The 27,973-nt window shown below is 31.6% G+C and overlaps 1 protein-coding gene across 3 annotated transcripts; it reads left to right on the plus strand.

The window, feature by feature from the left end:
• The first annotated feature begins 333 nt into the window (after positions 1–333).
• LOC148601708 (phosphatidylinositol N-acetylglucosaminyltransferase subunit A-like) lies at positions 334–27,875 on the plus strand. Of its 3 annotated transcripts, none has more exons than XM_088555166.1 (13): positions 334–635; positions 2,815–2,891; positions 3,577–3,733; positions 5,895–6,017; positions 9,194–9,369; positions 11,264–11,379; positions 12,014–12,121; positions 15,197–15,303; positions 16,657–16,739; positions 17,883–17,968; positions 19,929–20,112; positions 22,415–22,514; positions 24,397–27,875. In XM_088555166.1, exons 2-13 carry the CDS (start codon positions 2,854–2,856, stop codon positions 24,610–24,612), a joined length of 1,494 nt encoding a protein of 497 aa, XP_088411292.1. In that variant the 5' UTR covers positions 334–635; positions 2,815–2,853; the 3' UTR covers positions 24,613–27,875. The 3 variants fall into 3 exon arrangements, with proteins under 3 accessions (XP_088411292.1, XP_088411293.1, XP_088411294.1); XM_088555167.1 differs by having other exon boundaries at positions 351–398; XM_088555168.1 differs by having other exon boundaries at positions 351–375.
• The last annotated feature ends 98 nt before the right edge of the window (positions 27,876–27,973 follow it).

Below are 27,973 nucleotides of genomic sequence, written 5' to 3' on the forward strand. Positions count from 1 at the left end.
TGACACCCGGACCTGCACGGGCCCCTTATTGTTCTAATTCTAGAATTATTTATTATTTATTGTTTTCAAGTTTGGTGATGATTGATGTGCTTCATTTATGTTTCATAATGTTATGACGTTATTTTTCGTATTGTTTGAATGTATCTTTTTTTATTTCATATATATAATATATTAAGGAGAATGATTTGTGCACGGATTCTTGATTTTCAAAGGTTCTACCTCCTGAATTTTTTTTTCCTTGCCTCGCTTTACTCGACACTTTTAATCAGGTAATCCGTTGTGTTCGGAAATTGAAGCTTCTCCGGATCCGTCATCCGATAGTAATTAGTTACTCTTAAAAACATCCGGTTACTAGATCCAAAATTGCGAAGAAATGTGATACGAAGCATTATTTAATTGTAGTGATTCTGCATTAGTTCATATTGTATTGGTCAAGCAGTAAATCTAAATATCTCTCATAATAATTTTTTTCTACGTGACAAGAGTTGTTCAACTTAAATCCTCTTGGCAGGCAGTTCGTTGTATTAGGTCGTTTGTCAGTTAGTCTCATTAGAAGTACTGTATAACCCAATATCATCTCTTCATTCAAGATAACGATGTCTCTACTAGAGATCTTGCCAGACAATAGTTTGCAAGTAAATGATTTGACTTTGTTGATAATTTACTGCTATGTTGTTACATTGTACATAGATTGAGTTGAAGAATTTTTTTAGCTAGCTTAATTTAGCAAGTACTGACAATTTACACTTGTAAATCTGAATTCTGACATAGGATAAACGTGTTCAGCATGATGAGATCTATCTCTGATCAAGTTTTTGTTTTAATCTGTTAAGCCATGTTGGAGTTATTACCCTTTTTCAACTATTTTTGCTATTTTTAATGTTATTTCTTTCAACAATCTTCTCCTCTGACACTACTTGACCAATTGAAACCAAATTTGATATGAATGTTTCTTGGGGTATACTGCATAGAACTGATGTGGGGATTTTTTATACATCGAAAAACATGGCTGCCATTACTTAAAAATAGAACATAGAGGTCAGACAGTAGATTTTTTAATATATCTCCAAATTCGGACTAAGTAAAAGTGTTCAGCATGATGAGATTTATCTCTGGTCAAATTTTGGTCTTAATCTGTTAAGCCATGTTGGAGTTGTTGCCCTTTTTTCAACTATTTTTGCTATTTTTAATGTTATTTCTTTCAAAAATCTTCTCCTCTGACACTACTTGACCAATTGAAAACAAACTTAATATGAATATTCCTTGTGATATCCAGCATAGAACTGTTGTGGGAATTTTTGATATATAAAAAAAACATGGCCCCCATTACTAAAAATAGAACATAGGGGTCAGTCATTATAAGGCCTTCAAAGGTCTTCTGGGATCAAAGTTGTCAAGTGACTCCTTGTAAGAGTTATTGCCCTTGAAAGTTGAATTTTTTTTACAGTTTTCAGCCAATATCTTGAAACCTATTATAGATAGAAAGAAACTTTTAATTGCTGAAATGATCCTTATGATAAGTCCTATCAAAGTCTTCTTGAGTCAAAATTGTTGGACATCTTGTTGTAAACTTATTAACCTTGAAAGACAAACTTTAACCAGGTGAGCAATTCAGGCTCCTGGGAGCCTCTTGTTTATTTTGGTACATGTTGAATAATTGGAGTTGATGAGCTTCACTAATTTCAATGAAAAATATTTCCTTGCAAAATTTGTTAGTAATTGCGCCCGGGGAGGCTACCAGAGTATACCACGTCACTGATGCTCCATTTTTATGTTTATTTTTTTTCCTTACATAGGTTTTTATTGATCTTGTTGTTTGTATAATCACAGGCTCTTGTCTCTATCAATGGCCTGTTACTATCAAATACAAGGCTATGAATCTAATTGGCCTTTGAAAGAAACAAGCACCTGTGTGTATAATCATTGAAGTTGTACATGTGCTATGATTGGAAATGACCCCTATACCTACATGTACATGCATGTACCTCTGAATATCACCAGTAATCTTAAGTTACACTATGTAAGGCAAATGAAACTTGTTTGAGGAGGAGACAGTCTTATATCAGAGATCTCCTAATAATACATGTAGCTACATGTAAGACATTTTGAAATTGAAAATGTTTTCAGTTTCATTTTACATTGTATATATTGTTTAGAACAAAGTTTGTACCTTTTATGATGTACTTTGAAGACATTAGACAACATCCTTTAAGTAGCTGTCTTTATAAAAATCAGACAGAAGGTGATTCATGCATGTTAAAAACCCACCACACTCACTTTTATTTCTTATTCAGTATCAGTTACAGACCACATAACCAGTCATAATTTTTCATTTGGGTGTTGTGGTTTTGAGATAAAATTTATATGGATTGTACATGAAATTAGCATTTTGCAAGAGGTTTCGTTCTTGATTTTGTTGGATTTGGTTGATTTTAATTGGAGATAAATGTATGATTTTCTCAAAAGTATAGACCTGAATATGGAAAGGACAGCTGTTAAGTAAAAATATGACATACGTACATGTAGATTGAAAAAAAGGTATAATTTGTTTGCTGGGTTTTTCTTCACCATGAATCACTTTAGTATGGACAGTGTCTGAGTTTATATGACAGGTATTTAATAATTCAGTTTCAATTGTAACAAGCTTTGTGATTGGTTGGTTCTCTTTGAGCATAAGAAGTTATTTTGTATAACTTGCTTTGCTGTTGTGATGCCATTAACTTCACTTGGCCAGCAAAGGGTTTTAATCTAGCAACCTCACATTGATATATATGTAGCTAGCTTTTAATCTTTCCTTGTTTTATTTTATTCTAGATTGCTTTTTGAAATGAACTTGGAACATGCAGAAAGACCATGGATGACAACGTATCAACCAGAAAGCATAATGTCTGGTAAATGTTTATCTTAATATAATAATTCTGTTTCTTATTTTTCTTCATTTCAGTTTGAAATAATTTGACACGCAAAATGTACATCTACATGTATTACACACAATTTGCAAAATTAAAAGAAACTGTTAGCTATAAACAAATGAACAGAAAAATTAACTGGTCAGTTCGTGGTTAAACACAGAGAAAGTTCTTATAACAAATTGAAGTACATGAATTAATGTAAACATGGTAAAAACTGGAAACTTTTTGTTCAGTAATTTTTGAAAGAGTAAATCCTGAGCTTTTTAAAATAGTCATTTGTATGAAGATATTTAAGTTTAAATAAATTAGATTCATCTGTCTCAGCTTCAAGTTTATTTGAATTTCCTTGATTAATCAATCAGACTAAAATGTGACATCACACCAAAAAGTAGAATTATGGTATAAAGAGTTACCAAGGGAACCAAGGTTCTAGCATAAATCAAAAGAATGCAATCCAGGGACAAAGACCAGACAAGGAAAACAGACACACACAACGAAAAACATGATACAACCAAAATAGTATGTACAAAGAAACAAAAGAAAATTAGCAACTCCGACTTCACTTAAAACTTGGAGCATGAACCAGGTGCACCAGTAGGGTAAAAGTTTTGAAATTTTAGAAATAAAATCATGTTTGTTCATGCAGTATTATTATAAATTTCAGTATGGTGTCTGATTTTTTCTACCCAAACATGGGAGGAGTTGAAAGCCATATCTATCAATTGTCTCAATGTTTGTTGGAAAAAGGTCATAAGGTCATTATCATGACACATTACTATGGTGACAGGAAAGGTGTTAGATACCTGACTAATGGACTCAAGGTACATGAAGATGTTTTTTTATTATATTGGTAGAGTGACTATAATAGTAATTACATGTTTTAAAATGTCCAAGTTTACTTATGAAAACAAAGTATAAAAAACTATTTATGTGAATGTTGTTAATTGCTAGGTTTCAGTTTTTTTTTTCAATTATACTTTTGTAACTTTATATCAGTTGTACATGATTTGCATGTATGGATTTCTTTTTAAATTATCAACTAAAAAGTAATTTTCTTTGCAGAAAGATTTTTGTTTCATTTTTCATTGGTGAGCATGCTTTTTTGTACATGTACTTGTATACATGTGTTTTAGTTTTTTAGTTTTTTTTTTCAGGTGTTAACAAAATCTGCTTTACTTAGCCTTAATGAAATCTTAAAATTTACAGTCATATATTTTTTTATTAATTTAGATAACACTAACAATTCTTCGATTATGCCATGGATATGTTATGGGTAAAAAATTATTGCATTTCCTGGTGAAATGGGTTCATTATATTCATTTTGGTTTTGTAACATGTACATGTACTCGCAGTGTTTAGTTTAAAATATAGCTTATCTTATATATCCTGTTTACACCACAATTTTAGTTAGGTGGTAAGGTTTGTGTTTTTATTTTTTGTTCACCTTTTTGGTACACTTGTCTTTTGATATACATTCATAGTCTGTTACTCTTTCACTGTCTATCTATAGATCTACACTTTGTGTGATAACTCAAAAGGACTTTTAACAGGGTGTAATCTAGAAGGAGAAATGAGTAAAAACTTCTCCTTGTTAGTGCTCACTTCTCCCATTTATCTTTGACAGTGAAAAGTTTTTGTTAAAGATTACAAAGACAAAAATGTTAATACTGTTATTTTTCAGACCCAATTGACTTAAAACTTCTTCTTGTCATCAATGTCTACATTAGACCCTGTTTTTAAGAATTTTGATGATTTTGTTAGGTAAAATGCATGTTTTGATAGATGAAAGTGATTTTTCTAGTTTTAAGCTCTTTACTTTTGAATTAGTGTTGTTTTTTTTTTTTGCAAGCTGTGTATTTGTTTCTTTTTATGCTAGAATTTTTAGTATTGATACACTTTTACTTTTATCAAATATAAGTTGTTTCCCCAAATTTTTATGCAGTTATATAAAGACAATAACAGTGCACTGACTTGACTTAAAACTGATATATGGAAGAGGCTTAGACTGGGAAATTGTGAAGCTATCTGAACATTTTTTTTCAGATTCAAGCCTGATTTGTGATTCAAAGTTTTTGTCAAGTCAGTGAACTTTTATTGTCTTTCTACTGCAACAAATATGGTAAAAGATAAATGAAATTTAAAACAAGAAAAACAACTTCTTTATTCAAAGCAGGAACTTCATGGCTGTGTTAAAACATTTGTGACATCACAATACAAAGTTATATTCAATCTGTGAAGTCACAGTAGAAAGTTAAATTCAATCTGTGACTTCATTATAGAGAGTTATATTCAATCTGTGACATCACAATAGAAAGGTATATACAATTTGTGATGTCACAATAGAAAGTTATATATAATCTGTGATGTCACAATAGAAAGTTATATTCAATCTGTGACATCACAATAGAAAGTTATATTCAATCTGTGACTGTAAATATATGGACAATGCATTGTGATTGCTAAAATAGAACAGTTGCAGTATAAATAATAAAACCTTAGAAATGTTAGATTAGGGTAATTCTTTCTGAGCTGATTGGATGATATGAAGATGAGAAAAGACCAGATATCTTCAGTTAATTTACATTTCATGTCTTACTTGATTGACAACCCACTGAACATAACACTTACTGGATTTTACTCACTTGCAATGTGCCATGTGCTGCTAGTGGAGCAAGCTATGCTTACCCTTCTAGAGCACCTGAGGTCACTCCAGGTTTTTTGTAAGAGTTCTTAATAAATACAAGTGATTTAGGGTTTTCTTTGTTGTTTTGCTTTTGTCATCCTTATCTTTAGTTTTTAATATACATGTATGTGATTGTATTTCATCCTGTTGTCTACATTATTGTACGTGTATGTAGATTAAAGCATTACTTTGTCTCAAAAGACATGGATTTTTTTATTTTTACACAAATGGTATGTTACACGTTTTGTTGTTTAGTGAAACCTATTGTGTATGCTGTAAACAGTATAATTGTTTTTCAGGTGTATTACTTGCCATTCCCATCCTTCTACAACCAGTGTATATTGCCAACAATCTTCATTACATTTCCTTTAGTCAGGAGTATACTTATCAGAGAACAGATCACAATAGTGCATGGTCATTCTGTAAGTATACTGCTCAGAGAACAGATCAAAATACCACATATCCATTCTGTAAGTATACTGGTCAGAAAACAGATCACAATGACACATATCCATTCTGTAAGTATACTGCACATAAAACAGATCATAAAAGCACATATCCATTCTGTAAGTATACTGGTCAGAGAACATGTCACAATAGCACATACCCATTCTGTAAGTATACTGATCAGAGAACAGATCACAATAGCATATATCCATTCTGTAAGAACTGCTCAGAGAACAGATCACAAAAGAACATATCCATTCTGTAAGTATACTAATCAGAGAACAGATGACAATAGTTCATGGTCATTCTGTAAGTATACTGCTCAGAGAACAGATCACAAAAGAACATATCCATTCTGTAAGTATACTAATCAGAGAACAGATGACAATAGTTCATGGTCATTCTGTAAGTATACTGATCAGAGAACAGATCACAATAGTACATGGTCATTCTGTAAGTATACTGCTTAGAGAAAAGGTCACAATAGCACATATCCATTCTGTAAGTATACTGATCAGAGAACAGATCACAATAGCATATATCCATTCTGGAAGAACTGATCAGAGAACAGATCACAATAGTACATATCCATTCTGTAAGTGTACTGATCAGAGAACAGATGACAATAGCAAATATCCATTCTGTAAGTACTGATCAGAGACCAGATCACAATAGTACATATTCATTCTGTAAGTGTACTGATCAGAGAACAGATAACAATAGTATATGGTCATTCTGTAAGTATACTGCTCAGAGAAAAGATCACAGTAGCACATATCTATTCTGTAAGTATACTGATCAGAGAACAGATCACAATAGCATATATCCATTATGTAAGTACTGATCAGAGAACAGATCAGAATAGTACATATCCATTCTGTAAGTATACTGCTCAGAGAAAAGATCACAGTAGCACATATCTATTCTGTAAGTATACTGATCAGAGAACAGATCACAATAGCATATATCCATTATGTAAGTACTGATCAGAGAACAGATCAGAATAGTACATATCCATTCTGTAAGTATACTGCTCAGAGAACAGATCAGAATAGTACATATCCATTCTGTAAGTATACTAATCAGAGAACAGATGACAATATTTCATGGTCATTCTGTAAGTATACTGATCAGAGAACAGATCACAATAGTACATATTCATTCTGTAAGTATACTGCTTAGAGAAAAGGTCACAATAGCACATATCTATTCTGTGTGTATACTGATCAGAGAACAGATCACAATAGCATATATCTATTCTGTAAGTACTGATCAGAGAACAAAAAAACAATAGTACATGGTGATTCTATAAGTATACTGTTCAGAGAACAAAAAACAATAGTACATGGTGATTCTGTAAGTATACTGTTCAGAGAACAGATCACAATAGCATATATCCATTCTGGAAGAACTGATCAGAGAACAGATCACAATAGTACATATCCATTCTGTAAGTGTACTGATCAGAGAACAGATGACAATAATTCATGGTCATTCTGTAAGTATACTGATCAGAGAACAGATCACAATAGTACATGGCCATTTTTAGCTCACCTGGCCGGCAGCAATGTGAGCTATTGCCATCACTTGGCGTCCGTCGTCATTTGTCATCTGTCATTGTCGTTATCAATTTTTCAAAACTCTTATCCTCTGAAACTGCCTGACCAATTGGAACCAAATGTGGTGTGAATGTTTCTTGGGGTATCCTGCATAGAACTGGTATGAGGATATTTGATCCATGGAAAAACATGACTGCCGCCATTTTTAAAAATAAAACAGAGGTCAGACAGAAGTTTTTCGCATATATCTCCAAAACTGTTCAGTTTAGCCAAATTCTGACTGTGGGGGGGGGGTGTTGATGTGTTCAGCATAATGATGAGATCTATCTGCGGTCAAATTTTCATATTAATCTATTATGCCATGTTGGAGTTATTCACCTTTTTCAACGTTATTTCTTTCAAAACTCTTCTCCTCTAACACCACTTGACCAATTGGAACCAAACTTAATTTGAATGTTCCTTAGGGTATTGTGCATGGAACTTATGTGGGGATTTTTGATGCGTCGAAAAACATGGCCGCCGTTACTAAAAATAGAACATAGGGATCAGACAGTAGTTTTTGGCATATATCCCCTTATTTGTTAGGTTTAGCCAAATTCTGACTGGGTAAAAGTGTTTAGCATGATGAGATCTATCTGTGGTCAAATTTTCATCTTGATATGTTAAGCCATGATGGAGTTATTGCCCTTTTTCAACGTTTTTTTGCTATTTTGAATGTTATTTCTTTCAAAAATCTTCTCCTCTGACATCACATGACCAATTGGAACCAAACTTGGTATGAATGTTTCTTGGGGTATCGTGCATAGAACTGATATGAGGATATTTGATCCATTGAAAAACATGGCTGCCGTTACTAAAAATAGAACATAGGGGTTATACAGTACTTTTTCGCATTTATCTCCAAAACCGTTGGGTTTAGCCAAATTCTGACATGGACAAAAGTGTTTAGCAGGATGAGATCTATCTGTGGTCAAATTTTGGTGAAAGTTTGTTGACCTATGTGGGAGTTATTGCCCTTTTTGGACGTTTTTTGCTGTTTTTGCTGTTTTTACTTTAAAAAAAATCTGCTCCTCAGAAACTATTTTGCAAAATTCAATGAAAGTTGGCATTTTTGTTTTATAGGGTATCCTTAAGGAAATGACTGATTTTTGATCACTGGAAAAACATGGCCACCATTTCTAAAAATAGAACAATGGGGTCAGACAGCAGATTTTTGCATACATCTCCAAATCTGTTTGGTGTAGCCAATAGCTTTCAATTGATGAAATGATCCTTAATATAAGGCTTACAAATGTGTCCAATGAATTAAATGGAGTCAAAATTGTCTGACAACTCCTTGTTAGAGTTATTGCCCTAAAAAGGCAAAAATTTAACCAGGTAAGCAATTCAGGCTCCTGGGAGCCTCTTGTTATATAAACTTATCAAAGTTCTATAATTCCAATAAGCTATTATATTGATTGCATAACAAATTAGAGTAGAATGTTGTCTTCCAGTAAGTGTTCTGATTAGAGAACAGATCACAATAATACATTTATATAAGTAAACTAAAAATCAAGGATTGGTTTATTGATTATTGATTGTTCTATTTTTAGGCATTTTCTGCTCTTGCTCACGAGACAATGTTCCATGCTAGAACCATGGGACTGAAGACAGTGTTCACTGACCATTCTCTGTTTGGGTTTGCTGATACCAGTTCAATACTCACTAATAAGCTCCTTCAATTCTCATTGGCTGACTGTAATCATGTGATATGTGTGTCCTATACAAGGTAAATTCTCATTTGCTGACTGTTATCATGTTATATAGGTGTCATATACATTGTAAAATAATAATCTGAATGATTTGTTGTATACCTCAACAGATATATAGATGAATGTGCTTTGTTGAATTTTCCTTCTGTGATAAATTTGGATAAATAACATATGAATTAAATTTTTATAATTTCTCTATTGGACTTTCCCCAGCCAAAACAGCACAACAATTTTCACTTATGACATTATCTTTATTCATTGTCACTGACTGCTTTGAATACCAATTCGTTGATCACAAAATTTGAAAATTATTTCTTAATGACAACGACTTATAGAGAACATGTATGTAGTACAGTGTATGTAAAATAATTAATAAGTTATTGTGAATAATGAAAATACAATCACTTGTGCCAAGAGCACTTGAATATTTATCATGTTAAAATTAAGCATTCTTGGGCCATCATGATCATATTTTTGACAATCAAGTAACGTGATAATTTGATAATGAAGATTATGAAGTTTTCAATGAGTGAAAGAAAACATGATATCATTCACATGCTTGGTCTCAGTCCACATCTACCCTTAAATAATAGATATTGTTCTCTAATGTTGATAAATAAATCAAAAACAACATAATTCTTAAATGTCAGTCCCTGTAAGAATCAGGCAGTTGGTGAAACATTGTATGAAAAAAAACATCATTTTGACTATTTGCACCATCAGAATCAATGAAAAAAGACAAAAATTTCAATGTCATGCTGGACCATTGAGTTCTTATTTCACTGACATGCAATGAAAATGAACATTTCAAGGGTAGATAACTCTGCTAAAACAAAACTCATTTTTCTAACATTCTATTGAAAAATTTACTGAGCAAAGCCAGTGATGCAGAGATTAAATAATGGTCTTTTCAAATAGTGAAAGCATCCTTGAGTGAAATTATATTGTCAGATCAGTGGGGTTTTGACATGCATGTTTCAGATTTTTCCCATTTGCCAGTTCCTTACAAATACTTACACTTGATGATATGAATTTATACAAGAGAAAAGAACTAATTTTTATAGATTCTCTCAAGTGAACATATTCCTGGGTATCAATTTTCCTGGTTTAAAAAAATGATAGTGTTACAAATCAATTTTACGGCTACTAATTTTTGCAGTTTTCTGTCCACTGTGAAAATAAGTTACAGCACTTAACTATAAACATCAGACATTCCAATCAGTTTTGCTAATAACTTAGTGATTAAATTCTTGCTGCTCATGCATTAAATCATCACTACTTTCTAGGGCACTTTTGAGAAACTTATTTGATACATGTATTGTTAAGTATTTGTTAGTGATACTTTAATTTTGTCTTATGGAAACTGTATATATCATAGTAAAAAAATAAATGACAATTCACTAAATTTAGAATTGATTATTTTAGTAAGCCCTGTTTAGCAAGATAACCCATGCAGAACTGCTAACCCTTACTAATGTAGCATAAGGCTTCCAATATAAGCTGGTAAATTACATCGTACGAATTAGAAAAAAAAAACATATAATTTCTGATATTTACTCTCCCCCCACCAACAGAAAAACAAATGAAAATACAGATTATTTGTCATGGTCATGATGGTTCCCATTTTAAAATTAGTAAATACTTTTCAAGATTTTTTTGGGGCATTTGCCAGTAATGTTGTTTACAATATGGAATAAACATCATTGTTTTAGATCGAGCTCATGTAGAAGTTTTATTAAACAAAAATTACTGTTACTCACAAAATATCTCCAGCTTACTATTTTTCATATCTTTGGGTTGGCAGCTTTGTCCATGGTTTCTTAATCTATAAAAAAACATGTTTCTATTTATTGTGTCTTCTTCTACTCATATTAAAATCTAAATATATGTACATGTAATTTTTGTATTCAGTAAGGAGAATACAGTTCTAAGAGCAGGGTTAGACCCTAAGGAAGTTTCTGTGATACCCAATGCTGTAGATGCCACCATGTTTGTTCCTGATCCTAGTAAACGACACCCTAGTAAAAGTAAGCAGCAGTATAAGGGAGATAATTCATCCAAAAATTTATCTTATATTGATAAAGGATTATAAATGAAAAAGCAGAATTCAAGAGGTTGATTTTCATCTTTTATGAATAGTTTAAGTTCATTTATTTTGGGGCCTTTTTACAGCTTGCTGTATGATATATACGTGTTTTGCCCATCACTGAAGACCATATGGTGACCTGTGGAAGTTTAAATGTTTGTCGCTTGAATTTTGGTGGATGACTTTCTCATTGGCAATTATACATTTTTGTACCACATCTATTTTTATAATTCAAAAGTTTACTTACTTACTTTAAGATTGCTTTTTTGTATCTTGAAATTCAAATAAAACATCTCATGTTGTTTGGAAGAGATATTGTTTCTTCATCAATTTACCTATAAATTCAGTTATAATAAGTGATGCTATGTTCATGATATTTTATAAACACCAGTCTTTTGTATAAAAACTATAAAATACTTCAACAGATAAGAGTTATATTTTTGGGTTTCTCATCAAGGAAGCAAGTTTCCTTATATTTTTAATTGATATAGAATTATGAAGTTATTAGACTTTAAAACCCCTTTCAGAAGGGGGATACGTGTATTTCTTCCTTAATTACAACTGTTTATTTTCAGTTACAATAGTAGTAGTGAGTAGACTTGTTTACAGGAAGGGTATGGACCTGCTGGCTGGTATTATACCTGATATCTGTCACAAACATCCTGATGTACAGTTCATTATTGGTAAGTTATGGACCTGCTGGCTGGTATTATACCTGATATCTGTCACAAACATCCTGACGTACAGTTCATTATTGGTAAGTTATGGACCTGCAGGCTTGTATTATACCTGATATCTGTCACAAACATCCTGACGTACAGTTCATTATTGGTAAGTTATAGACCTGCTGGCTGGTATTATACCTGATATCTGTCACAAACATCCTGACGTACAGTTCATTATTGGTAAGTTATAGACCTGCTGGCTGGTATTATACCTGATATCTGTCACAAACATCCTGATGTACAGTTAATTATTGGTAAGTTATAGACCTCCTCGCTGGTATTATACCTGATATCTGTCACAAACATCCTGATGTACAGTTCATTATTGGTAAGTTATGGACCTGCAGGCTGGTATTATACCTGATATCTGTCACAAACATCCTGACGTACAGTTCATTATTGGTAAGTTATAGACCTGCTGGCTGGTATTATACCTGATATCTGTCACAAACATCCTGATGTACAGTTAATTATTGGTAAGTTATAGACCTCCTCGCTGGTATTATACCTGATATCTGTCACAAACATCCTGATGTACAGTTCATTATTGGTAAGTTATGGACCTGCAGGCTTGTATTATACCTGATATCTGTCACAAACATCCTGACGTACAGTTCATTATTGGTAAGTTATAGACCTCCTCGCTGGTATCATACCTGATATCTGTCACAAACATCCTGATGTACAGTTCATTATTGGTAAGTTATAGACCTGCTGGGTGGTATTAGACCTGATATCTGTCACAAACATCCTGATGTACAGTTCATTATTGGTAAGTTATGGACCTGCAGGCTGGTATTATACCTGATATCTGTCACAAACATCCTGATGTACAGTTCATTATTGGACAGTTATGAACTAGTTTGCAGGTTGTATTATTTATTTAAGGAATGACTGTTATGTTTTTTGTCCATGAACAAATAACTAAAATCAACCTCAAAAATATAGGCAAAATGAGGTAACCACTTAAAAACTGCCATTACTAAAATCAACCTCTAAAAATGTAGGCCAAATGAGGTAACCACTTAAAAACTGCCATTACTAAAATCAACCTCTAAAAATATTTAAGAATGACAATACCATCAGAATTACCAGCATTTGAAATAATTGTTCACTACAGTGCCAGTGGGCAAGATTTGGAGTAGTAATGTTAAGTTCTTAAGTAGCATTCCAGCTAAGAATCATGCAAAATCTGAAAAATGTGATACACCCCAAAAAGGGCTACATATTTTTATTTTTGTAATTAAGTTGTTTTATGGGTGTATATTATTAAATGTGTAATTATTCATTCCGATCTGTCTGCTTTTATGAGATAATCAACATTGAAAATCCAGTAGATTGTATTATATTTGAGTGTCATTTACAGAGTTATCTCCCTTAATTTTGAAGTCTACAGTGCATTCTATATAATTTTTATCTCCAATGAGCACAGGTTATGTGAAAAACCAAATATTAATTTCTGTTAACTAAAGCATTTTAAACAAATTATCAAAGATGAAAATATGTAGGCTTTCCAACCATGTATCACATTTTGCATGATTCTTAACTGGAGTGCTACTGAATCGGCTAAATTTGATGTAGTTCAATAATAATAAATGACTGATTTTTTATGCAGGAATGCACTTAGTTGTCAATTTTTGTTTGTGAAAACAAGGTCTAATGTTTTGAGGATAATTTTACAATCATATCCTTTATAAATAAATCTAATTAAGGACAGTTGATAAATCTGTTTAATTTTGTTTGAAAGAATATGTTTTATAGACTGTATTTTGGTAAAAAAAAAAATTTGGTAAATTTTTTTTGGGTGACCAATACCATTTTTGATTAAGAAACTGCAAGCGCTATCTTATTTTTTAATCAAAGTTTTGTAACAGTGGAACAAAAACTTAGTGATATCTTACGAGAAGTTATCCCACAATGGTTTCCAGATCATAACTTTAGTACGGTAAATATGAAAGAATCTTTCTTAAATTTTGGAATTTATTCAAATTTCCGTTTGATCAGATTTCTTACACAAAAGTTACGGCCTTTTCAAGTTTACTCAAAACATTTTTGGGGTGAATTTGAGTATCTTTCTTTGTATATTAAAGAATAATTAGAGTTGGTTCTTTTTGGGGGTTGATGGCATCTAGCATTGGAAGAAAACTTAACGAATATTTAATGTTTATTCCAATAGAAGCAGGGGTATTATTTTGTATAAGCTTGCTTCAAATTGATCAGTCTTAGACCTATTTTCTTATTTATTATGAAGTGTTTGATGGTTATATTTCAACTCAGGCTTGGTATCTTTACCTCGGTGAGCATTGATAACTTGAGTAAAACATAATGGCTATAGACCAAAATGGATTAAGGAGTCAAAGGGTCATAATTTGTTTCTGTTAAAAGTATTTAATGGTATTTTACTCGAAACAGGAAAGTTCCCATCATCAGTTGCATAAAAGGTGTAAGTATAAGTTGTACCATTGTTTTTCCTTGATTTATAATACTTCAAATTTAACCGATTCAGTAGCACTCCCGTTAAGAATCATGCAAAATGTGATTCATGGGTGAAAAGCCTACACATTTTTATTTTTGATATTTTGTTTGAATTGCCATACTAGACGGAAATGAACATACGGTTTTTCAAACAACCAGTGTTCTTAGGAGATAAAATTATATAGAATGCACTGTAGATTTCAAAATTAAGGGAGATAACTCTGTAAATGACACTCAAATACAATAGAATCTACTGGATTTTCAATGTTGATTAACTCCTGAGATCAGGCAGATTTGAATGAATAATTACACATTTCATAATATAGACCCATTAATCAACTTCATATCAAAAATAAAATTATGTAGCCTTTTTTCAGGATGTATCACATAAAACAGAATTTGCATGATTCTTACAAAGACAGCTACTTAGTGATTCACTGTCAGTTTTAGGTTATACCGGTACTTTTTTTTTCTTAAATATGTTTTAGCATTGAGAGATAAGAACAGATAATTCGTCTTTTTGTAAAAAAGACTAATGAATTGTATTTCACTTCATAGGTGGAGATGGACCAAAAAGAATATTATTGGAGGAAGTACGAGAGAAACACGAGTTACATGACCGTGTGGTGATGTTAGGTATGCTGGAACATAGGAAAGTCAGGGATGTAAGTTCAATTTTTCCATCACTCCATACATTATTATACTGGTATATACTGGGGTCTCACTGTATCATGGTAATTAATTGTTTTCTAGACTGAGGAAAAACATGCCTTTGGAAATTGGATTTTTATTTTGTCTATACTTTATACAACTTCTAATCTTTCATTGTATTTAACTTATTTTTTGAAGCATCATCTTTAACAATCAGTATTTGTTTACCAAAAGGTTAGTTAAGCTTGTGTTCTTGAAAAAATGTTCCCATTGTATCATGGTATTGAAAAAAAATATTCTCTGAAATTATTTCTCTCAAAACTATGACAGTAGCAATAAGTAGGGAGCCCCACATTTATTTCAACAACTTTTCAATGGATCATACTATTTATTCCACACTTTATTTTAGATGCTTGTTCAAGGAGATATACTATTTATTCCACACTTTATTTTAGATGCTTGTTCAGGGAGATATACTATTTATTCCACTTTTTATTTTAGATGCTTGTTCAGGGAGATATACTATTTATTCCACTTTTTATTTTAGGTGCTTGTTCAGTGAGATATACTATTTATTCCACACTTTATTTTAGGTGCTTGTTCAGGGAGATATTCTATTTATTTCATACTTTATTATAGGTGCTTGTTCAGAGAGATAGAATATTAATTCCACACTTTTTTAGGTGCTTATTCAGTGAGATATACTATTTATTCCACACTTTTTTAGGTGCTTGTTCAGGGAGATATACTATTTATTCCACTTTTTATTTTAGGTGCTTGTTCAGTGAGACGTTCTATTTATTTCACACTTTATGTTAGGTGTTTGTTCAGAGAGATATACTATTTATTCCACACTTTATTTTAGGTGCTTGTTCATTGAGATATACTATTTATTCTACACTTTTTTTAGGTACTTGTTCAGTGAGATATACTATTTATTCCACACTTTTTTAGGCGCTTGTTCAGGGAGATATACTATTTATTCCACACTTTATTTTAGGTGCATGTTCAGCGAGAAATACTATTTATTTCACACTTTATGTTAGGTGCTTGTTCAGAGAGATATACTATTTATTTAACACTTTATTTTAGATGCTTGTTCACTGAGATATACTATTTATTCCACACTTCATTTTAGGTGCTTGTTCAGGGAGATATACTATTTATTCCACACTTTATTTTAGGTGTTGTTCAGGGAGATATACTATTTATTCCACTTTTTATTTTAGGTGCTTGTTCAGTGAGATATACTATTTATTCCACACTTTCTGTTAGGTGCTTGTTCATTGAGATATACTATTTATTCCTCACTTTATTTTAGGTGCTTGTTCAGAGAGATAAACTATTTATTCCTTACTTTATTTTAGGTGCTTGTTCAGGGAGATATACTTATCAATACCTCATTGACAGAGGCCTTCTGTATAGCTATAGTGGAGGCAGCTTGTTGTGGGTAAGTTTTTTTACCAACAACTCACAACACATACCTGTAATGTGACTTTTGAACAAAGAGGTAACTTAAAAGTTAATTATGTCAATAATAAATAAGTATAAAGTAGCAACATTAAAAAAGTAGGGCTTTTCCAGTAAATTTTCCCTAAAGGGAATGGATTGCCACAATTCATCAGAGAATTTATTTTATTTTTGCAATGCATTAAATTGTGTAAAATATAAGAAGTACCACCAACCAACGTTTAATTATTTAAGTGGGTTCCACCCAGATAGGTGTTTAAAGTTGCCTTATATGAAAGATTTTAAATATAATCCCAGTCCAGCATACAATAGGGAATACAGGGCTTGTTGGAAAGCTTTTGAAATTCCCTTTCCAAAAAAACTACATTTTTCTCTTCTACAAACATGTTATTGAAAATTGATACTACAGATGTCAGTATAGACACATTTATTTCTTTTTGTTACTGTGTCAGATATTACAATGTTTCTGATATTTATAAAGATTTTTTATACTACATGCAAGATTGAGTTGCTGAAGGGTATACAGGTAATGTTTTTAACTTGTCTTTCAGTCCTCTTTTTGTCATTGCAACTCATCTCAAACTACTTAACAGATTTTCGTGGAACTTGTTATGTAGTAAGGACACAATATGTTGTTGTGCATATAACAAGGAAATTTTGATCCATGTAATTTTGTGCAAGTTATATTCCTTTGAACAAAATGTAGTTGTTCATATCATCAGGAAATTTCAATCCCTTCTTACAGTTTTGTTGGAGTTATTCCCCATTGTTTTAATTTTTTTCAAGTTATGAGTTTGTTAAGGAGGTAGACTTAGGGTAAGGGGCACAATTCATACAAAACATTGGAATGTTGGTATTCAGCATTTTACATCAATCTCAAGTAAGCATCAAGGTAACTTGGATTGATTTCAATCTGTTTCAAATTGCAGCTTGATAGGCTTTGGTGAAATTGAATATGATACAAAAATATCACTGATTTCAAGGTTAATGCAACTTTAAAAAAGGAAGAACTACTTTCATTGCATGAAAGTAAGACAATTTAGTTGTTGTCATGTTTATTTTACGAAAGTAAAAGTTTATGTATGGGAATCCTAATATATTTTAATATGATTATTCCTTGTAGTTTACAGGTTGTTAGTACAAAAGTAGGAGGAGTTCCAGAAGTATTGCCTCCAGACCTCATCTACCTCGCTGAGCCAAATGATCAAAGTAAGTCAGTCTTTTAACCATCATTTGATCATAAATATCACCAAAAAACTACAGAAGCAACGTGAACACTTGAGAAAGAGATGATTTATATACACAATGTAGTGAACCAAATAAAAAAAAGAATAATGCATAAAAACTGCAGATAAAGGAAACAAGGCTGCCCACCAAAAACTAAACCAGCAGCAATATGAACTCCCACAAATATCTGGAAGTGACATCAGGTGCTCCAGAAGGGTTAGCATGTCCTGCTCTACCCATTAGCTTTTAGAATTTATACATGTTTGAATCAATCCTTTTGGTATTATACCTTGAGTATTATTTATTGATAATTTTGTCTGTATGAAAACTTATGTGCTAATCAGAAGTAAAATTATATTTTTGAGACTATCAGTCTCTGTGACTGTGTTGTTCTAAAATTTGCTTCTGAGATTGTTGTCTTAAAAGTGAGCACCTTATAAACTGATAATTTGTAGCATTCCTTTACAATGTGTGGACTTTAGTCACTAATATATTTTTTTCTGTTTGTTTCTTTTAAATGACAGATATGCATGCTTCTTAGATATATGCAAATGAGTTATTGGGATGTTTTTTGTCAGGGCCATGTCTTTTCCTAGCTTGATTTGCCCTTTTGTTGTATATGAAATGTTGTTACATGGTTTATGTTTGAGTTTCTTATTAGATATCAGTTGAATCAGCACATGAGTACTTTGGTTCATGCAGTTTTGCACTTGATATGCTTTTCTTTTGTCATTTTTTATATTAAGTAACATAGTTCATTTCTGGGAATAGAGTTGGTCTTCTCTTGATTTAATAACCATTAAGTGTAAGTCTTTGTAAAAATCAGGCAAAACTGAAAAAAATCAGAAACATACACATCAACCTACTGATCTTATAATATAATTCCACTCAAGGATGCTCTCTCTATTTTAAAATACCTCTATTTTACTTTTTTCAATAGAATGTTAGAAAAATGAGGTTTGAAACAGAGTTATCTGCCCTTCATTTTAAGTGCATTTCAATGAAATTATAACTTATCTTACCAAAATGCTTTGGAAAATCTTGTCTTTTTTTTCTTGATTCTGATGGTGCAAATAGTCAAATGGTGTGGTTTTTCATACTATGTTTTACTCACTGCCTGATTCTTACAGAGTCTTACACTTAAAAACTGATGAACTTCCTTAGTTTATTGACTGGACAATTGAGAAAAAGGTTTAAACTTTCTATCAAATATGGATTTAAGTACTTATGGGATTAAAGAAAGTTTAAGTAGTAGTCTTTGTAGGAATCATGCTAATTCTGTAATATTCTATATCCCAAAAAAGGCTACACATCTTTATTTTTGTTAAGTTGCTTATAGGTCTATATGATGAAATGTATAATTATGCATTCCAATCTGTTTGCTCTTAGGAGATAATCCACATTGAAGATTCAGCAGTTTCTGCTGTATTTTTTGCCATTTACAGTTATCTCCCTTATTTTTTTTTTAATTCTACAGTACATCTTATATAATCTTTATCTCCTAAGAACAAGGGTTATATGAAAAAAAACACATGTTAATTTCTGTTTACTACAACATTTTAAACAAAATATCATAAATAAAAATATGTAAGCTTTCCAACCATGAAACACATTTTGCACGATTCTTATTTGGAGTCCTACATGAATCTTCTTGTCAATTGTCCAGTTATTTCATCATGTAATGGTCCTTCAATCAAGGAAAGACCAACAATATTTCCTGGATTTGTCCATGTTACATGCTGTAAATTGTAATATTTCCTGGAGTTAACCATGTGACTTGCTGTAAATTGTAATATTTCCTGGAGATAACCATGTTACTTGCTGTAAATTATAATATTTCCTGGAGATAACTATGTTATTTGCTGTAACTTAAATAGAGAATCAAGCCCCTTGGTTTTACATCAAAACAGATAGTTTATTGTAAATATTAATATTGTTTTAGGTTTAAGAGAAGAACTAGAGAAAGCTATAGCTGATAAGAGATCAGGGAATAATGTACCTCCATTTGTTGCTCACGATAGAATTAAGTTACTTTACACATGGAGAGATGTGGCTAAGAGAACAGAACAAGTTTACAAAAGAGTAGCCGATATGGATGATAGAGAAACAACAGAAAGACTTAGAAGGTTCTGGTGTTTCTTAAATTTCTAATCCATTTTCACACCTGCTGACCTCTAAAGAGATTTGAGTTCTCAGGTGCTGAATGACCAAAATGGAAAGGGGGATTTTTTGGTTGTGTGATTGCATCATATTGCCTATAAAATCTCATTGGTCAAAATGACGTTTTAACATTTTAGACGTTGTTCTCCCATACCAGCTGTTAACATCATAGACAGACAATTAATAGCAAGAATTTCCACCACAACATGAGTGACTCCTAAGTTTTTTGTTTTGAAAAATTAAAAGAAACAGAATCTACAACTTTGTCTTGTTGATTATGAAATTTCTCAAATCTCTTGAAATAAACTTCCAGTTAAAATATCTCAGCAAGCTTTGAAATTAAAAATATAAAAATGTATTTATTTCCATGTGAGAAATTTCCGTAATCAACCCAGTGTCATCCTAAGATTCTATACATACAGTACATCAAATTTTCTGTGTTTTCTTTCACTACTATCGATTTTCTTCTGAAAGCTGATTTATTTTTACCTTATAACATAAATCAGCTTCAATTTTTATGTAGTACTCCAGCTAAGAATCATGCAAAATGTGATATATGGTTGGAAAGCCTACATATTTTTATTTTTGATATCTTGTTTAAAATGCTTTAGTAAACAGAAATTAGCATTTGGTTTTTCATATAACCCGTGTTCATAGGAGATAAAAATTGTATAGAATGCACTGTAGAATTCAAAAGTAAGGAAGATAACTCTGTAAATGACACTGATATACAATAGAATCTACTGGATTTTCAATGTGGATTATCTCCTAAGAGCAGGCAGATATGAATGAATAATTACACATTTCGTAATATAGACCCATAAAACAACTTAATTACAAAAATAAAAATTTGTAGCCTTTCTTCAGCTGTTTCACATTTTTCAGATTTTGCATGATTCTTACGAAGACAGCTACTTAATTACATGTATCGTTTAGATTTCAATTTTGGCTTTGTATACAATTAATTTTTTTTATTTAGATTTTCCTTTATATTTGATTCCAATGCTGCTGATGAGAGGAAAACAGTGTACAACATATTAAAATTTGCAATATATAAATAAATGATTGTTATTAGCTCGCCTGGCCAAAGGCCATGAGAGCTATTGCCATCACTTAGTGTCCATCCTTGTCGTCATCGTCCGGTAACAATTTTTCAAAAATCTTCTCCTCTGAAACTACTTAGAGGAATTATACGAAACTTTGCACAGATGTTCCTTAGGGTATCTTTCTCAGAAGTTGTGTTTAAATTTTTGATCCGTCAAAAAATATGGCCGCCATTACTAAAAATAGAACATAGGGGTCAAACTGTAGATTTTTGTATAAACATGTTTCACCAAAACTGTTAGGTTAAGCCAAATTTTGACATTGGTAAAAGTGTTTAACAGGATGAGATCTATCTGTGGTCAAATTTTCATTTTAATCTGTCTAGCAATTTAGGAGTTTTTGCCCTTTTCCAAGGTTTTTTTGCTGAATGTTATTTCTTTCATTCAAAAACCATCTCCTCTGACCCTACTTGACCAGTTGGAATCAAACTTAGTATGAATGTTCCTTGGGGTATCTTGCATTAAAGTTATGTTTATATTTTTGATCGTCAAAAAACATGGTCAAATTTTCATTTTTATCTGTTAAGCCATGATCCTATTGATCCTTATAAGTCCTCCCAAAGTCTTCTTAGATCAAAATTAGTAGTAAACTTAAATTTATTGCCATTGAAAGACAAAATTTAACCAGGTGAGCGATTCAGACTCCTTGGAGCCTCTCATTTTTGTATTCAACACTGTTAAATTCTAGTTTTGAAATTACTGGCAATAATATAGACCTGATATGGACAGAATTTGTTTTCTTTCATTGAATAGTATTATATTGCTATCACCTTGTCCGTCTGTCAGTCTGTTTGTCCATTATACCTTTCGTAACAAATATTTCAGCGTATGTTGGGAGGAATGCATTAGATATTTGGTATATTACTTTTGCATGATGACTTGTCTCCCCTTTTTAGGTTTCCTGCTCATCTTTTTCCTATTTACTGATCAACTTCAGGTGGTACATAATTTCGTTACAGATTTTACAGCTTTCCTTACAGGGAACGCTTACATATTTGGTATATTGCTTCTGCATGGTGACTTGTACTGTGTCTCTCTTTCCATGCTTTGACTGAAATGGTTGAGGGGGTTATTTTTAGCTTGACGTAGCATGCAATATCTTGTATTTATAGGTCATGATGAATTACACAGACAATGATCGTTTTTTTTTTTTGTGTATTTTTAGATATTATTGTTGTGGACCACTTTCTGGTAAATTGTTTGTAATAGCAGCAGTATTAAATATATGGTTCATGTGTTTCCTACAAATTTTACAGCCAAGTCAGGTGGGTGTGTTTTAATTTATACGGTATTTTCTAATGCTCTTCTGTTTGTCTCTGGTAGAGAAAGAATATGGACCAATTTGTTATATGATATGCAATACTGCACAAATACTCACTTTGAAAATAAATAATATTATTATACCTTACATGATAAAGGATTAATTCTTTTGGATGAAAAATAATCATGTGATTAATTTGGATATGTTTTGTTTTTAATGTTTTAATCGCAAGAAAGGTTGAATGACCCCCAAAATTTATGCATCATTGAATAACCCTATCATTCGCCAGTGAATAACCCATCAAAAATACAAGAATAATCATGCATTTTTTGTCAGTCCTTTTTTGGGTGTAGTAGAATAATTATGGCACTATAATTCGGTGAATATCCAAAATTGTCAACCTCACTAAGGTTATTCCCCTCGGGCTTAAAGCCCTCAGGGAAATAATCCTAGTTTGGGTTGACAATTTTGGATTTTCACCTCCTCAGAGGGCAGTAATTGTATAATGTATATAATCTACTAAAAGTTGAGCACCTTCTTCTTTTATACAAATTTTAATTTCAAAAATGAGAGAGAGAGAGAGAGAGAGAGAGAGAAGTTATTTTGCACAGAGAGAGAGAGAGAAAGAGAGAGGTTATTTTGCACACAGTTAACCTTGAGCAAAAGGTTATTGAATGTTTGATAAAGTTTCTATATGTAATATGAACTTTAAATTTGTCATCAGAAAAGTAGAGAAAAATACCCAAATAGAAATGAAATTTTGTAATCAGAAAAGTAGATAAAAAATACACAAATAAAAATGAAATTTAAGTTTTATCTACACTCCCTTTAGTTAGCATGGCAAAAGATTATTTTGTCGGATCAATTTTTATTAAAAAAAAAATTCAGGCTGTATATGTATGAGGCTTAGATAGAATTAAAATGTGGCGCTTCACTGAACATTTTCAATGTCCAGCACTAAGTACCCAAACAGGCTGTATTTTTCTACAATACGCTGTTATAGCTCTTATCCTGCAATGAAAAAGCAATAAAATTGTTTTTTAGAAATATAGCTAGGATTTATGTTACAGCTGTATTTGCCATCTTGAATTTGGCAAAATAGGCAATTTTTTATTTTATATAGATTCTGTAAGCAGTTTTCACTGTTTTTCTTACTGTTAAAAAACTATGTCACAATATTTCATATTTCAAAGAGAAAGTTGGGGGTCATTAATTTTTTTTCCGATAGTATTTAAAAAAAAATAAAATTCCCATTACATTTCTATAGCACATTTTTTTTGCCAATTATCTCCCCCTGTAAGAGAGGGTTTTTAAAGTTTAATGATTTTAATTTTACCGTTTACATGTATAGGTTTTAAAAAAAAAAATCTTTTTGAAAATTTAATGCATTTTTTTTTGCATCCTTTTAAACACTATTTGCTCACAGACAGTACTTACCCATACTTCTGTATGATTTTGCAAGACAAGATTATCGGTTTCATCTACCTTTATAGTTGAACTTTGTATTTTTACATCATGTAATTACATCATATAATTAGAACTTATTAGATATTGTCTTTCAAACGTGTATTTGAATTTGACTTCTAGTGGTCGTTAAATGTTTAATAATTTAAAATGGGGTCATTTAAGATGCCACACAACTGTGACTAAGAAAGATTTATTCCCCTTGGAAAAAAATCATGATGTTATGTTATCAGAATCTGTGGTAGACGCTCATCAATCTGATTGCAGTGAAGATGCAACTTTCAGCAACAAATGTTAAGAACATTTTTATTGCCTTACTCATTTCTGTATGGTGTATTTTAAAGTCAAAAAACCTTTATGAAATGTAAATTTTGTTTTTCATAGAAACAGTTCATATACTTTCACTAACATTTTTTTTCCAGAAAATAGAAATAACTCCTGAGTTAGATAGGTCAGCCTGCTTTAGACAATCTACTTCACATGAACAGGATCAAGGTCAAAGGTCACAGAAGAGATCAGCATCAGAGGAATTTGAGGAAACAAAACAAAATGGAATAAATGGAACAAAAGTTTCAAGAAGATCTAAAAGAAAACGACCAAAAAATAATAATACACATGAAAAAGTGCCACACATGTAAAACGTGTTTTAAAAAACATATGTTTTTACATTTGCTTTCCATGTGTTTTACATGTGTGGTACTATTTACGTTTTAAACGTGTTTTACACATGTTAAACACGTGTGGCACTTGTTTCCTGTGTATTTGATGTATCTGTGATATACCGTATGGCAGGTTATTTTGGCAGGTGTGGAATTTGGCAACTTTTAGGCAACAGGGTATACAAGAAAATTTGTTTAGCATATGCTTAATGGTGCAGAGAAAATATTTTGAGGAATTTATTTTGGATGTCTCCTAAAATATGTCAGAATTAACACCTGTGGAAAATTACCCAATATACGGTAGATGTTAGTTCCTAAATACAGAGGATTAATGTCTCAGTAACATTTAGGGCTCACAAGTTCCACGGTCTTGTTTCATTTTCTGATCTTTGTAAAATAATACTTTCTTTCAAATTTCTCTCAAGAGCCTGTGAGTGCAAGTTGATATATTTAACAGGATATTGTAAGTGTCAGAATTGAAGGCAACAGTTATTCTGTTAATGTGTTATCTTATTTTGATATTTTTATTCATTTTAATGTACATACATTTATTGGACTACTTTAGTTTCACAAAAGCTAGTGTTGTGATTACTCACATTGTTGACATGTAACATAATCTTCATTCAAACCTCTGAAGATGACCAAGGCATGTCTCCCAAACCACTCCCAAAATTTTTATGGTTTTTTATTTTTTAATATTTTGTCATCTTGCCAGCAAGTTCAAAGAAAAAAGGTACAGATTACCAATAAAAATGAGTTTACACAATGTAAAGCAGTCAAAACCATCTACTGAATTTACTTCTAGGTTCCTCCAATACAAAGTGAGAAGAATGTTTTTTACATACTTTAATCATTGTTTAATCATCATTCCATCAGCACCATGAAAACTGAACTATTCAACGGATCATAGTTTTCCTTTCCTCGTTTGTCTACCCCGGACTTGACTTTTTATGAGCAACTCGGCGGGTGTTTCTAGAAAAGCAGAGGACGCTTACCCTACTGGTGCACCTGGTCCATGTTCCCAGTTTTTAGTGGAGTCCGAGTTGCTCATTTACTTTTGTTACTTTGTATGTATGATTTTAGTTACTTTATGTTCTTTGTTGTGTATGTCTGTTTTCCATGTCTGGTCTTTGTCCCTGGATTACATTCTTTTGATTACCGCTATAACCTTGGTTCCCTTGATTACTCTTTTATATAATCAATTCTTGTTAATGATCTCCTGCCAATATTTTACTTAGAGCTGTAGATATTCTTTATTTTATATTTTTCCTACAATAATTTTTTTTTTGTAATTTTACACCCAAGAATTTTTATTAAGTGCAATATGAGAAAATTTAAAGCGAAGAGTTTTTTTAATTGGGATACAGTCTTTGAACTGATCTGCGTAACGGTTTGACGGATCAATGACCACTGACTAGGCCTTCTTCGTGAGCATATTGCAGATGTCCACTCTTCCCAAGTATATATCCTATTGTTATTTACTTACTTGCATTGGTAATGTTGGAAGTATATACTTCAGAATTTTAGGATCAATGAAGTTGATTTCTAGATAATTCATTCAAAATGTGGGAGATTTTTTGCAAGATAAAGATTATGAAGGGAATTTTCAAGCTAAAAAAAATAGTCATCAGAATTTCTTTAAAACTTATTCAGAGATTACTTATCTGATATTCTTTCAAAATGTTACAAAAATTTAGTGGTCACTGAACTTTATTTTGTGTTAATTAAAAAAAACAACTAAATCTATTGAACTTTTTCCTGAAAATTGTCTCCCCTTAATAGAGTCTGAAAATTGTCTCCCTTTAATAGAGTCTGAAAATTGTCTCCCCTTAATAGAGTCTGAAAATTGTCTCCCCTTAATAGAGTCTTCTTTTTTTTTAAATAAATGTTTGAATAAACCATATGTAATTAAATGTAAAAATTCTTTTGAGATAATAAAAATATATAAAAGGTGAGATCTACTTTAAGACAAATTTATTCCCAGCATCAGTCTCAGTTGATTTTATGTAGATTGTAACTAAAATATACATGTTCATTTGTCTTATTTGTATTACACATTTTTTATAAGTACTTAAAATTCCAGGAATTGTTTAATATGTATCTACTGAGACATTCAGTTTATACATATTAGGGAAAAAACAGTTCTTTTAAATTATCATTTAAAATGCAAATGTTTGATCACAATTTTATTTAGGTAATCATAGAAATATTGTTCATGCTACAATTTCACAAGAATCATAAACATCCAGTGCTAACAGCACTTTGATTCAATCAAGCAAGCAGCCTTTACTTTGATCTATTTTGTTTTTGGTCTGGTTGTCTTTATACATGCAATATACAGTTGTATAATTTTTATACAGCCCAAAACAATGTTTAGTTGTATAATGGTATGGTTTTGGCCTCTACATCCTCCTTTTCTGTGTCATTGTCAGTAGACACTTGGTTTTTGTGTGATAACTTGCATATATGTTGTTCTTTTTGCAACAATTTTCAGTAAGGTTCTAAACCACAAAATAATTGGTTTGTACTGACATCGGAGATTTTTGTTCAGGGGCCAAAATTGGACCAAAACAAACATTTCATAGAATTTAACGACAAAACCTCAGTAAAAGCATATGGTTGTGTATGATATTGTTCAACAATGTTGTACTCCATGTAATAAAGGAGTTAAGTCAGGGAAGTAGTCAAAACCCTTTATAAATGACCAAAGGCTGTATACGGTATACATAGATAATATACTATTATATAATATAAAATCACTTCGGTTTTCGTTCTTGTTTTTGTTTTAATTAATGCGAAAAAAATTATCATAACGTCAGTGACGTCACAATAGTAGTAATCGCAATAGCAAAGTACTTTTAACACTTTGCAATAATAACAACAAACGAACAAGAAAATGTGATGGGTTTTGTTTGCATTTTAAGGTATTCGATGTTTTATCTCTTTATGATATAAAGACAAAATCACAATATAATCGTTTAAGAGTAAATCGAAATCTAAGTAGAAAATTCACTGTTCATCTTTGAAACCACATACCCCCAGCAGAATTGATGTATTGCGACAAGTTTCTGATTAGTGGTTCAGTATTTTTGTTTTGTAATATTGATAAGAAGTTGAAGGAAAAACCAAGTTTAAAGGTCTATTTCTGTTGGTTTTAATGTAATGAAGGTTGTTTTTGTTTGTTTTTTTTTTATTTCTGTACACAATTTTTAAAAGGAATTCTTAATAAATTCAGAACCTGGTTTCTTTAGTTCGCATTTTTACAGAGTTAAAGGTTACTTGCATGGAATTAGTTCTATTGCAATGGCCACTATTGTCATGACCCTTCCCCATTGACAAT

The sequence above is a fragment of the Perna viridis genome, chromosome 12 (assembly GCF_037379345.1).
Source record: "Perna viridis isolate PV_CMFRI_1.1 ecotype Kerala chromosome 12, ASM3737934v1, whole genome shotgun sequence".
Classification (NCBI taxonomy): Eukaryota; Metazoa; Mollusca; class Bivalvia; order Mytilida; family Mytilidae; genus Perna; species Perna viridis.

Excerpts from the sequence above, each read along its gene's own strand:
- LOC148601708 (XM_088555166.1), top strand. The coding sequence starts at position 2,854 with ATGGATGACAACGTATCAACCAGAAAGCATAATGTCTG. Across the intron at positions 11,380-12,013 it reads TAAACGACACCCTAGTAAAA|TTACAATAGTAGTAGTGAGT; the intron begins GTAAGCAGCAGT and ends GTTTATTTTCAG. Across the intron at positions 20,113-22,414 it reads ACAACAGAAAGACTTAGAAG|ATATTATTGTTGTGGACCAC; the intron begins GTTCTGGTGTTT and ends GTGTATTTTTAG.